The sequence below is a fragment of the Tyto alba genome, unplaced genomic scaffold (genome assembly GCF_018691265.1).
Source record: "Tyto alba isolate M040663 unplaced genomic scaffold, T.alba_DEE_v4.0 Super-Scaffold_49, whole genome shotgun sequence".
Classification (NCBI taxonomy): Eukaryota; Metazoa; Chordata; class Aves; order Strigiformes; family Tytonidae; genus Tyto; species Tyto alba.
This window is the reverse complement of record NW_024881325.1, coordinates 1,589,084-1,609,223: the sequence shown is the minus strand read 5'-3', so window position 1 is coordinate 1,609,223 and position 20,140 is coordinate 1,589,084. Positions and strand designations below refer to the sequence as shown.

Sequence of the window (20,140 nt, the reverse complement as noted above, 5' to 3'; positions counted from 1 at the left end):
GATCACAATATAAGGAGTGCCTTCTTCTCAAATCTTACCTCCGTTTGTGTATGGTCTTTCTCCTTCAGTTCCTAGGACCTTGAACAACTTTTCTGTACCTCATTGCTTCTGCTCTCTTTTTTAGGATAGACTGAATAGAAAATAGACTTCAACAGATACCTTTGTGTAATTTAAGAAATAATTTATTTTTAATTACATTCACCTGTATCTGGAAGCACTAGCACAGCAGGAGTTTTTGCTAGTGATAGTTTCACTTTGATTTGCTGACTGGGAACGGGAAGGGAGATGGACTATTCTAGGTTAGCTGTTTCGCTAAGCAAAATGAAAGAAGGAAGCAAAAACCACAGACAAATAATAAAAATAATTGAAATTACTTCATGCTACTCCATCTGACATGTTATTAGAAACACATGTAATACTTAACTTTTCAAAACAGAAGATTTATTTGGCAGTATTCTTTTCAAATGTATACTTGTCGAGAGGAAAAGATGGGCCTGAACCAAAACCTTGGAGCAGAACACCCTCTGGGAACATTAGGATTTGAATCCAAACTTTGTCTTAGGCCCATCTCTAATATTTTGAAAAGTGAAATATGTTAAATCATTGGACATAATAGCTTGTTTTTTTTTTTTAAGGATCCAGAAATTAAACTGCCATCTGTCAAGAGGGAAAAATCCTAGAATGTATTAAATAGTAAATGGAAAATTAATGAAACATGTTTCTTGAGAAGCTTACTGTTTTGTTCCGATAGAGTTGTATTTGATCTTAGAACTATAGAAAAGAATCATACTCATCGTGATGTCAATTCCTGCACAGCAATCTAGAAGTTACACTTTCTAAATGTTACAAGACAACAACACTCTATGGTACGCAGCTGTGGCAAATTGCTTTGGCTGCTTTAACTACATAAATAAAAGGACATAGGACAGGTCCAAAACTCTAATTATTCAGAGTTACCAACCTTCAGAAGACCCAGTGAGGAGTAAAAACGATATGTACAAACTGAAGGAAGAAAAATCTGATCTTCTATTAAGTCAGTCACATAGTTGCTGGTAAGCATCATTGTAAGGATGAGGATATGTAGAAAAGAAGAGAATTTCATAAGGAAAGACACAGCCACCAGAACACTTTAAAGTGCTTTAGTGTGGGTTAAAGCTGCCCCTGTTCCGCTCCTCTCCTTCCTCCAATTTTCTGAACCCCACGTAAAAGCTGACATTCTATCCCAGGCATGTTTCAGTAGTGTTAAGTATTTGTGGTGTCCACTCTGTATAGTGCGTCGGAGCTCTCTGAAACAATACGCATTTACAGTGGGAACAACCTGGATACTGGGGAAATTCGCCCAGAGTAGAAACCTTGAAAAATTGCCCTAGAGGAGCCAAGTCCTTTCATATTCTTGTAGTGCTGCCGGGCACAGTTGCGCCCGCCCGGTGTGCCGGGTGGCACCGGGTGCGAGGGAGGGAGCCTGCCTGCGCTCCCGGGGAGCTGCAGGTTCCTGGGCCTGGGGATGGCCAAGAGTTTCTGTCTGGAGGACCAAACACGTCCTATGACTTCTGTTAGAAAGTACGTGCGACGTTGTGTAAGGAACATCGCTATGATTAACAAGCAACAGACTTCCTAGTCCTACAAAGGGCCAGAAACCAGCCTACATGGTTCTCCACACCGGCCCACGTGGTGACTAGGGAAGATACAAATATTGCTGGTTTTCTGCTAAAACAAAAGTAAAAGATTATGTAGGTAAACCTCATCTTTTACTGAGAAGCTGAAAACACAGCCTAGCAGTTTAAATTCACACCTACTTGAATGTTAAAACAACATCTGCAGGGCCTCTGTCTCCTCCATGCCTCGAGGCTGAAGCAGATCTGCCATTTGTTCTTGCACTGAAACCATCTCCATTTTATCACACACCCCACCTGACTGACTTGACATGACAACAGTGATACTTACGCAATCTGCACATCTCTCCACTTTAGAAAGAAATTATTTTAGCCTAAATTAAGCTTTTGATCAACCTCATAGAAGCTTAGTAATCCTTACCTCAACTGTTGAGAAAGTTTAGAGCCTTTGTGCATTTTCTGTTGAAGATGTATTTCCCCCTCTCTAGTCACTGACTGCAGCTGTCCTGATTTTACCACCCACACATCCTTTTTTTTTCACCAGATATCACCTGGTGCTTCCAGGAACCTCACCCACACTCCAGGCCAATCACATGGGTATATTACTTTTGCTAATTAGCCAACCCACCCAGGCTGACCCAAAAAGACTAATTAGCATTGCATTCCTAATTGAGAAATCTTACTCATGGTTTTTCAATGGTCTGTAGTAATCCAGTCCTTTTCAAGAGTCTTTCGTTCAGACAGTCAGAAACCTTGATACTTGATATTAAATACAGGCTTTGAACCAGTCTTGTTTGCTGTCCTGAGCCAAGGCCTTTAATAAAATCCAGGCTTCTTCTAAAACACCAGTTGTTGGCAAATTAACTACAGACTGTTACTTCTCACCTCTCCAAGGTGGTGTGCCAATGTAATTGTAAGAGCTGCTAACTCCTCATAGGCAACACAGTCTCTCTGAACAGAGATGCTGGACTAGACCTGCCCTGCAGATGTATTCACCCCTCTTGTTTTTTTTTGGTTTCTTCTTTTTTTTTTTTTTTTTTTTTCTTTCTGTTATTGTTGCCCAGCCTAGAAGCTCACCCTCCTACCATTTTCTTTTAGCACAAACATGTTTTCCTGTACTGCAGTTCTGATCCACAAACTTGCCTATTGCTTAGTTCAAACACTACAGGAATCAAGGCTTAGAATGCAGCATATGTCAAGGAAAATGACCCCCAACAGATTCTTATTTGGATGCTAAGGGCTAAATAGCAAAATTAGTAGTGCAGAAACTAGAAACTACAGTATTTAGTATGGTTTAGGATTACCTAAGCGAGGTGTGGTAACTACTGATGTAAGGAGCCCTTTTGGTTTTCATTTTATGGAACAAAACTTCCATATCACATCCAAATTCCCCAAAGAGAAGGGATTGCTGATGTTGATAGTAACATTAAATAGAACAGCTTACAGAATCTCCCCTGTTCAAAGGGGATTTACCGTTTGTATATCTATTCTAAAAAAATACAACTTGTGGAAACCTCTAAGCCACATGAATGCACAAGTACACTATAGCGATTTCTCAGTTCTGGGTATAACAATTGATGCTCTGGTTGCATAATGGTCTTTAAGAATATTGGCTAAATTAATTATAGTCAGAGCAGAAAACGCACTGCTGGTCTAGAAAACAGATGTCTCTGGATGTCTCTGTAGCACTTCCTTCCTTTCCACATTTACCTGGAAGAGTGTCCTTAGAATTTCAGGGGTAGAACTGGAGGAAAGAACTGTTTGTTCTTCAAAGCGTGTTGTATTAGAATTTGATCGGTGGTATTACTTCTTTTTCTACCTTGTATCTCTATAAATGCAGATTGGTTTCATATATGCTTGAATTTTGAATAGTCTGAAGAATGTTGAAATGGGTGGGAGCAAAAGCAGCAACTTGGCAGGGAAATAGCCCTTGGGCAAAAGAGATACTAAACTCAGTCCCAGCAAAAATTGATTTTGATTTGGCTGAGTTTGAAGATTTTGTGAACTATAGTTGGAGCATGTATAGTTGTTTTTGGGTTTCATTTGGTTTTCTTTGTAATGCAATGGTAGAAGCTTTTCATAGGTATTTCAATATTTGAAGGGAAAGCCGTGTTTTTCAGGTCAAGAAATAGAGGGATCAACTGAGAACTGCCAAAATATGAGCTGAGTTAGATCTCACAAAGGAATGAGAATAAATAATGAAACAATTAAGTAACAGGAGAACTAAGAAAAAATGTGACTGCTAAGGGGAGAGGTAATTTAGATAATTTAAGTAGGGTGGCAGTAGTAAATGAATGTTTGAAGTGCCATAGATCATGATAAATACAGGAGCAAGGGCAAAATGGCAGGTGGTATAAAAGCTAAAAATGGGATGGAGGTAAAAATCAAAGATCTTCCTGGGCACATATCAGTTAGACCAGATATTCTTCATTTCAGAAATCAAAACCAGCTGACTCATGAAATACAGAATTCCATAACAGATATTTCTAACAACTAGAAATGTGCAAGTTACACTGGAGGAGGTTAAGCACTAATACTGCAGGAATTACATTGTGGGTAAGTCAGTGGCTACTGAGGAGATAGGCAGTTACCGAAGAAAAACTAACTGGAAGGCTATAACTGGGATGTGGAACTCAAGTAGAATTTTCATTAAGTAAGTTATACAGAAAAGTAAGTGTGGCTACTAAAGGCTGTAGGTGACACAGGGCTAGAAGACTACAGGACCAAAATATCCTAAAGAAAGAATGAAATTGAAGAGTGGAGTTAAAAGAAAAACCAAAATCAGTTAAGTAATTTGTTTATGGACTAATAACATGCATCTGTCAGAAATGCAGATCTCACTAACTGGAATCTAATGGGAAAGATTTGTGCAGTGATAAAACAAAAATCTTATCACCCATTCAGTGAAGTATTCCCAGTAGGTGCTAGTCATGATGCTCTGTATCATTTACATCATCCCTGCCCAAGAAAGATGAATGTAAGTTGATCTGGTGCAGGAAAGTGTTATTATACTGAGCAGGCAGATGGAAGAGTCTATACCTACAGCATTTGGGAGAACATGCCTTGCTTAGTTTAGCAAAATGAAGGCTTGAACACAGTACAGCTGCTTTTTAGAAATATATTGTACTGGTAAAGAACTAAGCAGAAAACAAGCTAGACAATATGAACCAAGAAGAAATTAGTATAAACGGAATAAAACTGGGCTGGAAATAAGCACACACTGTATAGCGTAGCAAAGCAGTGAGATCTTGGAGTGGCTTTCTGATGTGGAGCGTCCGAACCCGAGAAACTCCTTAGCACGTTTCTGCTTACTGCTTTATGGCTTCAGCGCGCAGCAAGCGTGGCAGGGATACTTACCGGTTGCTGGTTCAGACCTCGCCCTATCTCGGGCGAGTCTGGCACAGGTGATGTATCTGCTTCACTGTATTGCCAGTGGTGCTGAACAGGACTACCAAGGTTTTGCTATTTATTGCATTGTATATTCCCTGTGGACTGAGAAAGGTGGTGAAACAGGCCCAGTTACAGCTACAGTGGAGAGCTGTGGGAAGGCACACCTTAAAAAGAAGCCCCCCCCACGTCGTCTAGTGCAAAGGGGGCAGCTAGAGGAGAGCTGGACCCTGCTTTTTTATATTTTTTTGGAGTACCAGTGTTCAGTCTTACCATTCTCCACTGGGGAAATCTATATGGAAAAGATGCTCTCAGCAAAACTGATGCCAGCCTAGAGTTTCTTCATGTTCAAGTTATGATAAAGAATTCAAACATTTAGAGCAGCTTTTGATATCACTCAGCCGACTTTCCAAACTACCCATGCAAAACCCATTAAGATCTTCCTCTGAATGGGAAGGAAAATACCTGCTAAGAGCAGAAAATAAGCTATACAATGTAATTTTTATTTGGAATAGTATTTACAAGATGCACTGAAAAAGGCTTTTTTGTTTTTTTTTTAACATTGAAGAGTGTTCTTAGATTTTATACACTAAGTGTTTTCCATTGCTAGATAACTAATTACTTCCTAGAGAATAGTTTCCTTCTTGAATATTTTTACACACAGTCTCAAAAATGAGCACCCTAGTACAGACTTACTGCTGATAAAAGGTACACTCCAGTATTTTCCCTGAGATACTGAATCAGGTGAGCTCCCATTGTCCATTCCAGCCCTATTTTCTATCATTTTGCTGAACAGAAATAATCCCACCCCCCAAAGAGATGAGGTTTCTAGAAAAAAAAGCAGGATGTCGACTTCCTAGGGGTTAAGAATTTCTTAAGTAGCATCGCTTGCTGAAGCTAGATGGTCCCCTTCCATAGCCAATCAATAATTCTAATGGACAAGGATACAGCCTTATTTTGTTGCAGCTCTTGCCTGAAGAAGCCAGATTTCAACTTCTGTTTTTGAAAAGAGAACATTAAAAACATGCAGTTGCACAGCAGCTTTCAGGCAGTTATTTCCAGTGAGAAAACTGCTCCCCGTAGACAAGGAAGGAATGTGGGCTATGTGATAGGAGAGAGCTCCCCCTGCGTGCTAAAGCAGCTGAGACTGAAATGTGTATGCGTGCGGGCTTGTACCAGAGAAAGAGAGCTGAAAGGCAGAGGGACAGGCAAATGAAAGTGGTACCACATATCCAGAAGACTGTCCAGCTACTGGAAAGTTAAACTTCCTTACACCTTTCTCAGTGTACATAGACACCTCTATATACACAGAGGATAAGGTACCCCTTGGGGCTTCATAGTGTCAAAATCCTGTGCTGTCGCTTGAAGTTGTAAGGAAGGTTTTGAGCCTTGAACTCAAGGATTTTGATGGTGGCTAATGCTGCATTGTATCTGCTCCACCAGTCTAAAAGAAAAAAAAAAAAAAAAAAAAAGCAGATTTTTTTTTTTTTTGTTTCTTTTAAAAATACAGGCTGGCAAGTGATTCTTGCATGAACAGGAAGCTATTAAGATCTGCAGAACTTCATCCTGAGCCACAAACATCCATCATTACTGGATCCATTCAGAATTGAAGTGTAAGCTTTGAAACGAAAAGAATCTGGAAGAAAGCTGGCGGAGCTAACTTGACTCCGCTCTTATAGCCCACATTTTATCTTAATGTTATTATATCAGCGTTACAGAGGAGTAGAGTGGGAGGAAGCATGGAAAAGAGGCAGTAAACTGAGCAAAACACCTGAGCTCTCCCTCAGACAATATCAAAGCTGAGAACTCTAGTGTATGAGCAGAGCCTAAGAGCTCTCTGTCAGTGGTTGCGTGTGCTTCTCTTCTTGCTTCTCCCGGAGCAGCACACGTACACAGCCGTGCGGAGGAGGTGCTGGTGGCTGCTCTGCACTCTGACAAGCTTCCCAGTCTCTCCTAGGAGCTGAGAGATGCTGGAGAATGACAGATAAGTAGCTGAAGACAAGCTTGCTCTCCTGGCAGCTAGCCAGACCGAGCACTGATCCACCACCAGATTAGTGTCTGAAGTGGCACGGGGCGGGCAAGGTTGCTTCTTGTTTCCTGTGGACAAATCAAGAATATTTGAAAATGAGCTGCTCTGTTTTGGATTTCTCCACAATTTCTCTTGCTGCTTATCCTTGCTTAAAAAGTTGAACGCATATTTAGCACGTGGTCCGTATTCAAAATAAACTGTGGCAATGACTGCTGGGGAGAGGGACGGAATCCTTGCAAGTTAAACATGGAGTAATGCCAAATAGCTTTGCTTAACAGGTTATGATTTAAAGGTCAGAGAAATCAAATAAAAAAGTCAAGTGGAGACAGAGAATGATAACAAAAAACAGTAGAGGGGAAACACCCACCACAGTGGAGAAAGGAAAGGAGGCCAAGGAAAAGCCTCCAAAAAAAAGATATTTCTATTAGGTTCAGCTTAAATAAACAAAACCAGAGAGTAAAAATAGATGAAAAATAAGATAAAATTAAAAATCAAAAAAGATATTAGATGATAGTAATTATAGCACTAAGACAAACCAGAGAGATCTAACCTAGACTCTCTTTTTCTATTTGTGTATGTGGCAGCTCTTGCCTGCTCTATAATGATGAGATTACTGTTTTCCTTGTTTTAATTTTAAAAAGGCTGCATTTTGCTCTTGGAATGAGGATATTTTTCAAAGATTTCCCCAAAATGCCTGTGGAATAAAAAACCTATTTCTCACAGAAGTCTACTAAGAACATATAGGCTACTCTGTAGTGGTGGGCTCATGATTACTTAAAAATTAAATGTTTTTGTTGTTCTTGACGGAAGTCACCCTGGAGTTTCAGAATTCTCAGAGATAATGTCTGGTTCTGCCAATACGACTGGCAGATTGTGAGATGATCAGAAGATCATCTGGCAGAAGATAATAAAAAAGGTAACAAAAGCATAATTCTGTTGTGTGAATGACGACAAAAAGAGAACAGTTTTGTTGTTATGTTTAAAATAAATGGGGAAAAGCGCCTATCAACTAGTAATACTTGTCAAGTTTTTCAGTTTTAGCTAGCAATTTTTTGCCTTCTGTATTATAAAATCATTAGCACTAAGCACTGTATCTTACAAATTATTGAAATCATCCTAATCATCCTGGTCTTGAAGCTTGATTCTGTCAGGTTGCCTGTGGAGCATTTTCCTTTGGGCTTGCCTTCTAACAAGTACTTCTATACACTTTCTCTCACCAAGTTTTACTTGGCTTGTTTGCAGGGATGATGTATTTTTCCAGACACACTGATGATGATAAGCATTCAATATAGAGTATTCAGAAGCAAAAAAAATATGAGGCCACATCCTGAACGCTTTCATTTCATTTGGACAAATTTCTGTTGATGTCAGTAGAAATTTTGACCAAATAATCCTAAGGCTTTAATATATGCCCCTTAGTATATTCTGTTTTACAGTCTAAATTCTAAATGTCATCAGATCCCTTAAAAAAGGGCATCATAAAGGCACACTTGTTTAGTTCTTGGCACATTATTTCAAAACAAACCAAGAAAGATAAGCACTTATTAATGGATACATTCACAGCTAACAACCAAAAGCGTTTATGTAGACATTTATCACTAGCAAATATCCAGCAACTATTTACCTGTTACTTCTGTTTACGGGTGAGACTAAATAAGCAGCAGAATTGGGCAATACATACATACCTCCCTTGGTAATTACTCCATCTACTGGTACAGCATCTCAACAAGCATTGTAAAATAGGTTATCTTAACTTTCGTGATCAATTTGATAGCAAAATCTCTGCTCAAGGTTTGTATGTTGTGTCCCACTGATTTTCAATTACTGTCAATATTAAAAATTTTAGGATTTATTTTCCTGCATGAACTTTGTTTTTAATATATTAGTATACCTGAATGTCAAGTTCAAATGCTTAAAATAAGTCAACTTTTGTGTAATGAGATAGCGACTGTTTTAAATACACGGACATCCCTCATCCAGCAGTTAAAGTCTGAATCTCTGCCTCCGTTGTGATCTCTGCCACTTACATGAAGAACAGCGTCTGCCCTGAATAGGTATCTTATTCAGAGATGGACAAAACATCCTTGATGTAGGAAAATATATGCTATCATTTTATACTTGTGATAAATAAACCTGACTGTTGTAAATTTAGCTGGAATGAAGCGTGCCTCAAATGTGGCCTTTTACCAGGATGTGGTGAGCTCAGGGTCCATATATGTTTATTTTTTTCTGTTTTTCTTAATTCCATACATTTATATTAGGATCTAAAACAGGTAACAGCTGGTTTTCTTCTATTTTCACAAACATAAAATAACTGAAAGATTTAAAAAAACTTTAATTAAAATAAACATCTCCTATTCCAAATATACACAGCTAAACATTGGGTGTATATATATATACACTTATATATACGTACACATTAAGGCAGCACATTAAAATGTATTCCATATTAAAATAATGAAAATAAATGAAATAAATACGTTACAATAGCATTATGAGAAATTTTCAAAAAGGGAGCATTTAGTGCTTGTAAAATGTATACCCAATTTCTTGTTTAATGTGATACAGCTTCTGTAATACGATGTAATATGTTGTAATACTAAATAATACAGGACGCTCCAAATGAGCTACCCCACGGGAGACCAAGCCACGAGATGTCGCTAGGATTCAACCAACCAAAATCCCTGCGGCGGGAGGTCACCACCTCCTGGATTTCAAAAATCAGTGTAACATGACAGGTTTAAGAATGGCTTTTGACTTACATAACCTTTGAAAGGTATTGTGTTTCGTGTTGTGTGACGGATGGATGTCCCTGCAATATTTTTCATTGTTTTTTTATGAGTTTGGATGACAATGTATTTGATTCTCTGCCAGTGTTTTGAGGCAGGCATCTTGCTGCTGCCTGACTAACTTTCCCTTAAGTTGCAACAATAACTCAGTAAGCATTTTAATATGAAATGTAATTTGCTTACTAGGGCCTACGATTTAAAAGAGCTTTTAGGCAGATGGACAGTGTAAGTGGTAAAGAGTAACTATTTAGATTTTGTTTTGCTGTCGAAGTGCATACAAACTTTCTGAGGTAAACCATGAACCTTGCTGATTGCTAATGTAGACTACGGAAGATGCTCACTTAGTATCTACACAGATATACTACTTGTTCATCGACAAGCTATATTGCTCTGTTTATACAGAGTAATCTCATGTAAGAGACTGGAAAGGTAAACAATTAAAGAGGCGTATAGTAAAATCCTGTCCAGACTTTTGCCAGGGTCTCTGTGCTCCCTTGCCCCGAGCAGAGGGGAAGTCAGGCTAATCTCTTGAGTATATTTAGGATCTGGGCTTCCATCAGATGTTATTCCACAAATCTGCGTACATTTGCTTTATGGTCAGATGATGCCATAGCTGCCATTTACCCCCTATTTAAATACTTCCTAAGAGAAAGAAATACAGAATGTATGGTTTTAGGGGTCATTAGATCATTTACCAACCTTCTTAAGGCAAGCTGTTCTTAAGTTACTCCTGCTGTCTGTTAGTATGGATCTAATTACACCACGGGGTGATTTGCTTTGCACCAGTTCAGCAGGATTCTCGGCTACTAATGCTGAAACTCTGTATTTACCCTCATTCATGCAGAATGATTTATGTGCGGTCTTTTAATTTGTTTATTTGTTAGGCAGTTTTCCCTTCGAGACATAAGGAAGAAAAATATGTTCCTGCAAGTAAGTGCCAAGGGACTGTGACAGAAAGAAAATTCTTAGTGGTGACGTTAATTGGTGGTATGAACCTGGCCTGGTTAATGCAAGTAGACTTAGCGTTAGGGGTCTAAAGGGTGATAGAAAGATGTGGCAAACCTGCAAGTCATGGCCCTGTTCCTCCTCCCCTCATCAACAGTTCAGATGAACCTGCCCGAGCCTGGGCAAAGCAGAAAGTCATTTAGAAATAAGGTCCACACCTCAGATTTAGTGCAGAGAAGTTTACTTCTCCTAATAAGCAGACTAATACTGAATTCTAGATTTCTATGTAACTCCATGATGGGATCCTTCCCAATTAAGTGCATTCTCCTTCAGTTAGGATCAAATCAAGTAACTGTATTGTCTGGCCATCATAAAAGCGTCAGTGATTTGAAACAAATTGCTGCTTATCATAAGTAGTTTGCTTTTTTTAAAAAAGTAAATCCAACAGATGGAAGGTAATAGAACTGTGACTAATCGTATGGAAGCCCAACAACAGGTAATTTGATGATGGTTTGCTTTTCTCTGGAGGTAATACTTTTTGCTAATTACACTATGTTCACATTTGGTTCAATTTTCTTTCTGAACGTAGAAAAGTAAAACCAGAGAAAACTGCGTGGCTCTAGTCATCATATAAGGGGTCAGGGAATGAAGAATGAATAAGGTAAAGAGAAAAATAGGAAAAATGGAAATAAATCAAACCAGATCTCTAAATAGATGAAGATAGCTGAGTAAGGGCTCCCTGACCCCAGTCTCTACTGAACTTAATGTACTGATCCTCCCTGTCGGTGAAGAGTGAAAAAGGTTTTAAAACATTTTAGAAAAGAGTGTTAAGAAATGAAACACTTCACGTTCTGCTATTCTAGTCTCAAAAAAAATAAAGTACTGACCTCTTTACTTCTGCATCATTTATTGGTTGATTACCGGTGTGCTACTCCTTTCTTTTAAATCAAACAGAACCAGGAGGTAGCTGGGAATACCGAGCACTTTCTGATGTTACGTCGTTATGGATATTGTGTCTCTGGTGCACAAATTTATTCCTTCCATTAAGGATAATCAATTCCTTGTTCTTTTGTGGATAATGTAACATGGTCTCAACAGAGCTGGACTGAAATAACATTTTCCTAACATGATTTTCCTTAGCTTTACCTGCTAACGTGACCATAAACATTTACATTTTACAGTAATATTCATGAACAGTGTAATATTCTACACAGAATTTGGTTCATCGCAATTCATATCATGACCTGATATGCAGCTTTGAATAGATATTTTACTATTATTGATTGATGTACAAATGCAGCTACAGAAACAAACACAAAGCCTGCACCGAGCAACCGCCTGCAGTTTTGCAAATCCAGACAGCAGAAGTTTTGGCAGTGGTCTTTCCTATCAACAGATGGAGACAGAGATAAGTGATTCCACTGGCTAGAACACTTCACTGGGTAGTTTAGCCTACTGGTTTGGTTTTTAGGCAAGATTTGGAAAAGGCTTCTCAAAAGATCTGTCAAAAGTATTCAAAGAGGCTACAAAAGCTGGAAATATAGATTTCCATCATTTTATTGCCTGCAAATAGAGCAGGTTTGTCTCATGGAAAACTATTAAAATCATATTCCTAGATAAAATTCTATTATATACTTTCATTATGGTTGTGAGTAAAACAAGCTGTCATGTTTTTAAGTTAAAGAGAAACAACCTAATTTTTGGAAAAAGTTTTTTGACCATGTGTAGTTACATCAAATAGAACTCCTCTGAGTCCAGGGACTCCTGCTTTTCTTTGCAGTGGGAAGACTCATAAAGTACCTGGTAAGAGCAAAACTGACAAGCTTTGAATCCTGTAATCAAGAATATTTTCTAACCCAATACAGTTCAATCATGTTGTCAAAGGTATGCAGGGCCTCTGGGACCACCGGTGAAAAGTGTGAGACACAGTTTGTTGGGTGCAGCCAGAGTCAGGGGGTGTGAGGTGCAACACACAGAGATGCAAACTGCAGCTTTTCTACTCCACAGAGTCTCTGCCAGTCTGTGTACCAGGAGAACATGCTATAGAGTCTGAGCAAGTGTTTATAGATAAATAAATAAATGTGTAACATACAAAATCTGTATTTAAAAAATCTCAAGATACCTGATCTCCCAGATAATAGATTTAATGGGTTTAAGAACCACAGGATTTGCATCTCTGAGGTTTCAACATAAGCAAGACAGTTTGAGGTCCCTGCCTTTGGAATTTGCTCCTTCTGGCCTTCAGAACATATTGCAAGGCAAATAATTTCCATCAAGATTTGGCTGCATTGCTCTAAACAAAGATATATTTTCCTAATCATTGATTTGTTTTCTGATGGACAGTTAATTGGAATAGTACTGACAATTGCGGGCATTTATAAACGGAAGCATTCTTTTATGTACGATGCACCCAATGCCACAGCAGTGGGTAGATTATAAATAATTTTTAAAACCCCACACAGATAATAAGGGAATTCAAAACACAGCACATCCATAGCTGTACTATTGACTGTAAACTGTTCATTTAAAAGTAGAAGTAGCGAAACACACAAATTAATCTTTAATATTTATATTACTTTGGTTTATAAGACCACACATACATATGCACATAGTTGATTTGGGATGAATTACTGGTTTTGCATTTTGTGTGTCCTATAGAAATATGCAGTATCACCCTGCCCTGCAAATGAATCGACTGTTTCTCAAGAATAGGAAATAATTTCTCAGATTAGAAAAGAAGACTGTTCACAGCTTGTTTTAACAGACTGATTTTGTTCTTAGGAAAACAACCCAGCTAAAAATTAACTACACGTGAGGAGATATCTGTTTTAAATGCTACAGATCTGTTTCATGTTTTTCCCTTAAAGCTGGGAAGATTAATGGGTATTTGCAAATAGTATCTTCTGTGGAAATTCAGATCCCCTTCGTCTGTCCTAAACTGGTGGATAATATAACAAGGCAAATTTTAAAGAAAGAGGGTGATTAACTGAGAGAAAAACTAACAAATATTGTGAATATTCTGAAAGGATATCTCTGATTTTGGTCAACTGCAATCCATAATTTAAGGAAAAGATTAATGTTGAATAACATCCTATTGCCATTAGCAAAGGTTAAATTCTTCAGTAACCTAAACTAAGTAGAAATCTAATAGAAGTTCAGCAGCTAGCCAGCAAATACTATCTTTGGATTCATCCAAAACATTTTTGTTTAAGAGGAAAAAAAAACTTTTCATGAACATGATGAGAGACAGCAATGACTGAGGAATTTAGGTGCTTTCTTAAAATGTTCCTTGTGTCCTATTTTAATTCTGGACTTATGTAGGCAGTTTTTCTTTGGAAATGAGTAAGAACCTTATTTACATACAACAGATAATCAGTTTCTTTGGATGACAACAGCAACCATAAATATTCGTCCTCCTTTGTCTTCTTTAAAATCCAGGGAAGCATGCCTACCCAAGATGTTACTTTTTTTCCCCGAAACTGTGAAATATCAAATGCTCTCGATGACTGTGAATCTAATAATGTTACAATAATGTCTATTACTGTTTTAAATTTTGATTTATGTTGACTTGTCTGCTCTGGACAACTCTAAATCTGACTTCACTTCATTTCAATATATGGCTAATTTACTAGTCCTAAAAGAAACTGTATTTTGGCATAAGGCGATTTATTTTCTTCCCATTCTTGTCTACCTTTTTCAGTGCCCTTTACAATGGACTTGAGTCATGTTGGATGGAAACTTCTCCATTGTATGTGGTTGAAACAAATTCCGTGGTTGAAACAATTTTGTGCTTAGTTTCAAGCGGCTGCAATATATATAGAAGCCACACCACTTTTTTATGTGGGATGGTGTATTTTTGTAACTTAAAGCATGATGATATATTTGAAGAACAAATTAGTCATTCTGCCTCAAGAACTAGTCTGTCTGAGGTATGCCACAAAACTGTTTTCAAATTGTTTACCTGGTGTGGAGCCTACTGGAAGTAAAAATAGATTCTTGATTTAGGCTTGGTAATTCCTGTATTACAGTTTGGTTTATTCTGTTGCTTAACTGATTACCATGGAGCTGTGCTGGTACAGAGCAGCAACACAGCCCGTAATAGTTTATGTCAGGATGTATTGTCATGGTTTATTCCTTCCGTATATTGAAAGAAGTACATGAGGGTTGCAGCTGATAACGCTGCTCTTGATCAGACCTGCTGCCTAGCTATGATATATAAAAGATGCTATGTAGCATTTATACAGCACTTTTCAAAGAATCATTTAATCACAGAATGGTTTGGGTTAGAAGAGACCTTTAGGCCTAGACTAGATCTAAAGGACTAGATCATCCAGTCCAGCCCTTCCTGCCATGGGCAGGGACATCTTTCACTAGGATCAGGTTGCTCAAAGCCCTGTCCAACCTGACCTTGAACACTTCCAGTGATGGGGCATCCATGACTTCTCTGGATAACCTGTTCCAGTGTTTTACCAACCTCATTATAAAGAATTTCCATCCGATTTAAATCTACCCTCTTTCAGTTTAAAACCATTACCCCTTGTCCTGTCACTTCAGGTCTTGGTAAAAAGTCTTCCTCCATCTTTTCTCTAGCCCCCTTTAAGTACTGGAAGGCCACCATAAGGTCTCCTCAGAGTCCTCTCTTCTCCAGGCTGAACAACTCCAACCCTCAGCCTTTCTTTGTAAGAGAAATGTTCTACCCCTTTGATCATTTTTGTGGCCTCCTCTGGACCCACTCCAACAGGTCCATGTCCTTCTTGTACTGGGGACCCCAGAGCTGACCGCAGTACTCCAGGTAAGGTGTCACGAGAGCAGAGGGGCAGAATCCCCTCCCTCGACCTGCTGGCCACACTTCTCTTGATGCAGCCCAGGATATGGTTGGCTATCTGGGCTGCAAGTGCACACTGCTGGCTCATATCCAATTTTCATCCACTTCTGTTACTGGTTTCTGTTTGAATGTTGAGTTGTTGACTGTAACTTTGGACATGGCCATCCAAACAGTTTCTTATCCATCTAATAGTCCACCCATTAAATCCATATCTCTCTAATTTAGAGGCAAAACTTTTACATTCTTAGAGCCTTTTACAAAAATACCACACTCTCAGAAGTTATTTAAAGGATCAATAAAATAACCACCACAGTTTGTAAGCATGGAAATGGAAACACAAAGATGACTTCCCAAGTCTGAAAGCCAGCTGGTAGCAAGGCCAGGGGCAGAATTCTGCATCTCCACACTTCAACTATCAGGCCATGTAAGATAAAAGAAGAGAAATGCATCTATCTGCAACCTTTGACACAAGTTTTCTACTATGTTAAACATATTTCAGGAGTTTCCTAGATTTGTAAGGTATTTTCATGAATTGCAGCACATAAAAAAAGATTAACATGTAATTAATTTCTCACAAGAACAACAACAACTATTGTCTCAGTATTCTTTCTGACATCCTCAGGGCACAGTTTGTCTATGACAGTGCTGTTTATTATTTCCATGATATTTTATACAGATGTGACTGAAAGGAAACAATAGGTAGCCTGGTAACACTGAATCCACAGTTATCATTTTGCTGGTAGAAACACACTAACACTTATACTTCTTGATCATGCCTGGAGATGATCTCATTTAAATATGACAAGCCTATAAAACATGTTGATAAATTCTTGAATCCCTGTGGTTCAGGTATGTCTGCATAGTTTTCCAGCCAAATTCTCTGAGGAAAATTTTGAGCTTAAAATTATAGAATAAGATGCTCTATTTTAAAAACAAAAGTTTCCTACCTGAGGCTGCTGAGTGGCAGTGGGTCTCTGAGGAGATGGTATAGGAGTTTTGGACAACATTTGGTTCATTTTGCTTACGACTAGATCAGTTATATGTTGCCTGTCTTCAGTCTGGTGCTCGCCAATCAGAGGCATTGCACAGTCCATGACCTGTAAAATAAAACAATACTTAATATGGCACCGAAGTAAACTTATTCCACATCTGCGTCGAATGTCAGGTCATCTATTTACTGAATTGTTTTTAACAAAAGTCAAACAAGATCTGCAGAAATGGTTTATGCTATATTGAAAAAAAAAAAAAAAACAAGTGCAGGGCATGGGTCAGCAGAGCAAGAGAACAGCAACTTTACAATGTCATCCCTTTCCAACCTTCAAGCAATATACAGGTTCAGTATGATACTTGGGCATGCACTCTCTGGGGAGCATGACTCCTGTGGGAAGCACAGAGCAGATAAGGAAAATGAGATTTCTTAGGCTATTCAGTGGTCTGCTGATCATCTGAAGTAATTGTCTGCGCTTCTGCTTAAGCTACACCTGTGAAGATTTTCTCTCTTACATGTTTTTGTGGCTCATACCATGTTCATTAGCTGAATTAGAACATGGAAACGCAAACTAATGGTTCGGCTTCCTAGCTGTTTGTTGGATTTTTGCTAGGGAAGGCTGGATCCTTATTGATTAATGAAAAATTTTACATATGACCTCGTTATATGCTTTTTTGGAAAAGCAGTTTTCCATTTTCAATATGTATGAAGGCCATTCAGGAACAGGTGGAGGCATGTCACCTGCAGCCCTGCATTCTGGTGTTTCTCATGGGTACGGATCACAAGTGACTGAGGCCTACAATACAAATGGTACTAGTAATAATTAATAAGAGGTTGTCAGGCATAAAGCAGCTGGACTACATTAGCAGTAATATACTGTATGGATGTCATTATTCCTGATCCAGTTAGAGACTTTGTACAAACTGAGTCGTGTCCATCTAACCTTCAGTTGGTGAAATGCTGTTCAGCTGCCAAATCTGACCCAAGGTTTCTCACTAGCGTAGGCAAATCCTGCAGTAGACACAATAATAAGCTGTGCTGGTGAGAGAGAGGTGGTGGTGGGTGGAGAAGGAAAGAATCATTCAGTAAGGGATCCTCATGGGTTTTGCACAACTGCAGGAGGATCAGCGAGTTTTATGAGGGTGTTTCAGTACTTCTAAAAGTGCACCTTCCTGTACCTCTTCGGCTTCTGAGGTTCCTTCTCTGTTGCAGGTAAATGGAAAAAGAGTGAAAAGGCTCAACAGAGTCAGAAGAGTGCTGGAGGACTCTTGCTGCCACAGGCAATTAATTGTAAGTGCTAACGGCCAGAGAAACACCTAAAATTTCCCTCACTCCTATCTGATCTCTAGCAAAAGGACTGGAAGAAGAGCTCTGCTACTGGCAGGCACGGCTATTTTGGCTAGTGGGGTTGACTCCCATCTCTTCAGGTGGGCTTTCTGCTGTCGGCTGTTTCCTTGAGCTATTTTTGTCAGTTATCCAGCTCTTGTAGCTGAATGGAAGATATTGAAATTTTGTGGTAAGATGTGATTCAGAGAATGTTTACAAGGTGGAAGAATTTTGTTATCTGTAGGAGTGACACAGAGATCGGACTGAAGAGCGTGAAGCCAGTGCATCTGCATTGCATGGATTCCTTCTGAGGTGGAAGAGATACAGCGGGGACAGCAAAGTGCTTACCAACCCATCAGCCTACACTGAACACTTCATCTCCTTTATAAACGAAGGGCTCAGTTTTACCTTCTTTCTTTTAGATATTCAAGAGCTTCTAGGAATTAGACACACAAATTAGGTATTTAAAGAGACATTTGGATTTAAAAGAGCATGCACGTTCATTACAACACTGGAATGTAATCTTGCATCTTGCACAGTAGTTGGGAATGAACTGCATTGTAAATAATATCACCTGAGCTTGAGGATTTTCAGAAAATGGTAAGTGCTATTGAAATTCTTACTGAGGCTGACAGACTACTTTGTTCTAATAACTACATTAGTTTGAAGCCCACAAACATTTACATTATTCTTCTGTTCGTTCATTTACAAGAGACGCTGGCATTGTGTTTTGGCAACCAAAACTGGGCTTTTCAGATCCAGGATGTTTCCCCTAAGCTTCCTCATAGCTGAAAGGCTTTAAAATAACCCCAAAGTCAACAAGGAGTTAATAATTGAGGTCCAGAGGAAATGTTCCCTAAGAAATTAATGAATATTTTTTCATTCTTGGGCCACATCAACAGTATTGAAGAAATGCTTAATAATTACACAGAAAGCTTCTATAAAATTTAACGTATTTTTAAATAAACATCTTTTTAAGTAGAAAATAACCAATGTTTTCTAATTAACTGAGAGAAAAGTATTGAATCAATATGAGTTGACAATTGAAAAATGTAGTCTTGCTGGTTGTGTGGTTCTTGAAATACAAAATATTGTGGATTTACTTTAGTATTAATTTCTGCTGAGTTATTGCTATTTCTTAAAATTGTTGTAATGCTCAAAGATCCACTTCATTTTATCATAAGCTTTTTCTTTCAAGTGTAATATGCATAATGTCTGGAGTGAGGAGGAACCATATGTGCCATATACTTTGGCCAGGACTTTAAAGTGTTAATAATGACTGAATGTTAGAATGTTTTGAGGTCAGTGTGAAGGACATTGGATGTTTGGTTGTTCACTGCAAAACATCTGATTTTCAGAGGGGGCATTATGTCTGTAGTCGAAAAATCTGCCCCCTTGGAGGCCTGAAGGCAGGCATTAATGACAGTTATTTTTTAAAGTATTGCCCCTCTCACTGTCAGGTGTATATTAACCCCCTCTTACCCAACAACAGAAGCAACAGTTATAAGTTTCACAAGTGTGCAAAGAAAACCTTCGTTTACTATCCACTTAGTTTAAAAAAATTATTTGGAATGACTGAGAATCAAATTGCCTAAAATGAGGTCCTGCCAAAGGATGAGACAGGATAAAGATCTGGAGGACTGGGTTCTGACTGAATTCTATTTTTGAATACTTCTATAACTGCAAGTTTACATATAAACTTTCTGTAGGAGATACTTCCATGTTTACCAGAACATCTGGGAAAAGCGTAGTTCTATGGCTAAAGATAAAAAAAAAAAGGAGCCTTGAGGTGTTGCTCAAAACATCATGTCCACTTCATTAGAGAAGATCTTACATTCCTTGAAGACTATTTTCAAGCACAGCTGCCCTATTCACATATGGAGGCAGATTCAAATGAGTATGTTATTAAAAACCATAGCCATTTGCCCTCGACAGTCTTTTGTTACTTGGCCAGGTTTTGATGTTGTTAAAAATCCTTCTGTTTGTTGCCATCCTTGGACAAATATTGTCAGCCAAAGATATGCTGAACCTAAGACTGAACAAGTACTGAGTCAGATGCCAAGCAGTGAATGATGATAAGCTATAGCGTGCTCTGGTGCTTTGCTGAAGTGTACAGATAGTAGCCAAAGTGGTAAAAAGAGAAAGTAAGGCATCAGATCATCAAGAAAACTACTGATCCCAAAGTGAAATGTCACTAGATAGCCGAGCGAGTAAAATCTTCTCAAGGCTTAGAAGCGG

The 20,140-nt window shown here is 38.6% G+C and overlaps 1 protein-coding gene across 1 annotated transcript in view; it reads right to left on the bottom strand.

Moving 5' to 3' along the window:
- Positions 1–20,140, bottom strand: part of SYN2 (synapsin II) — a 193,291-nt gene that overhangs the window by 7,716 nt on the left and 165,435 nt on the right. Inside the window, exon 10 of the mRNA XM_042806979.1 lies at positions 16,536–16,685. Coding sequence (XP_042662913.1) covers positions 16,536–16,685 — 150 coding nt within the window. The remainder of the gene's footprint in view (positions 1–16,535; positions 16,686–20,140) is intronic.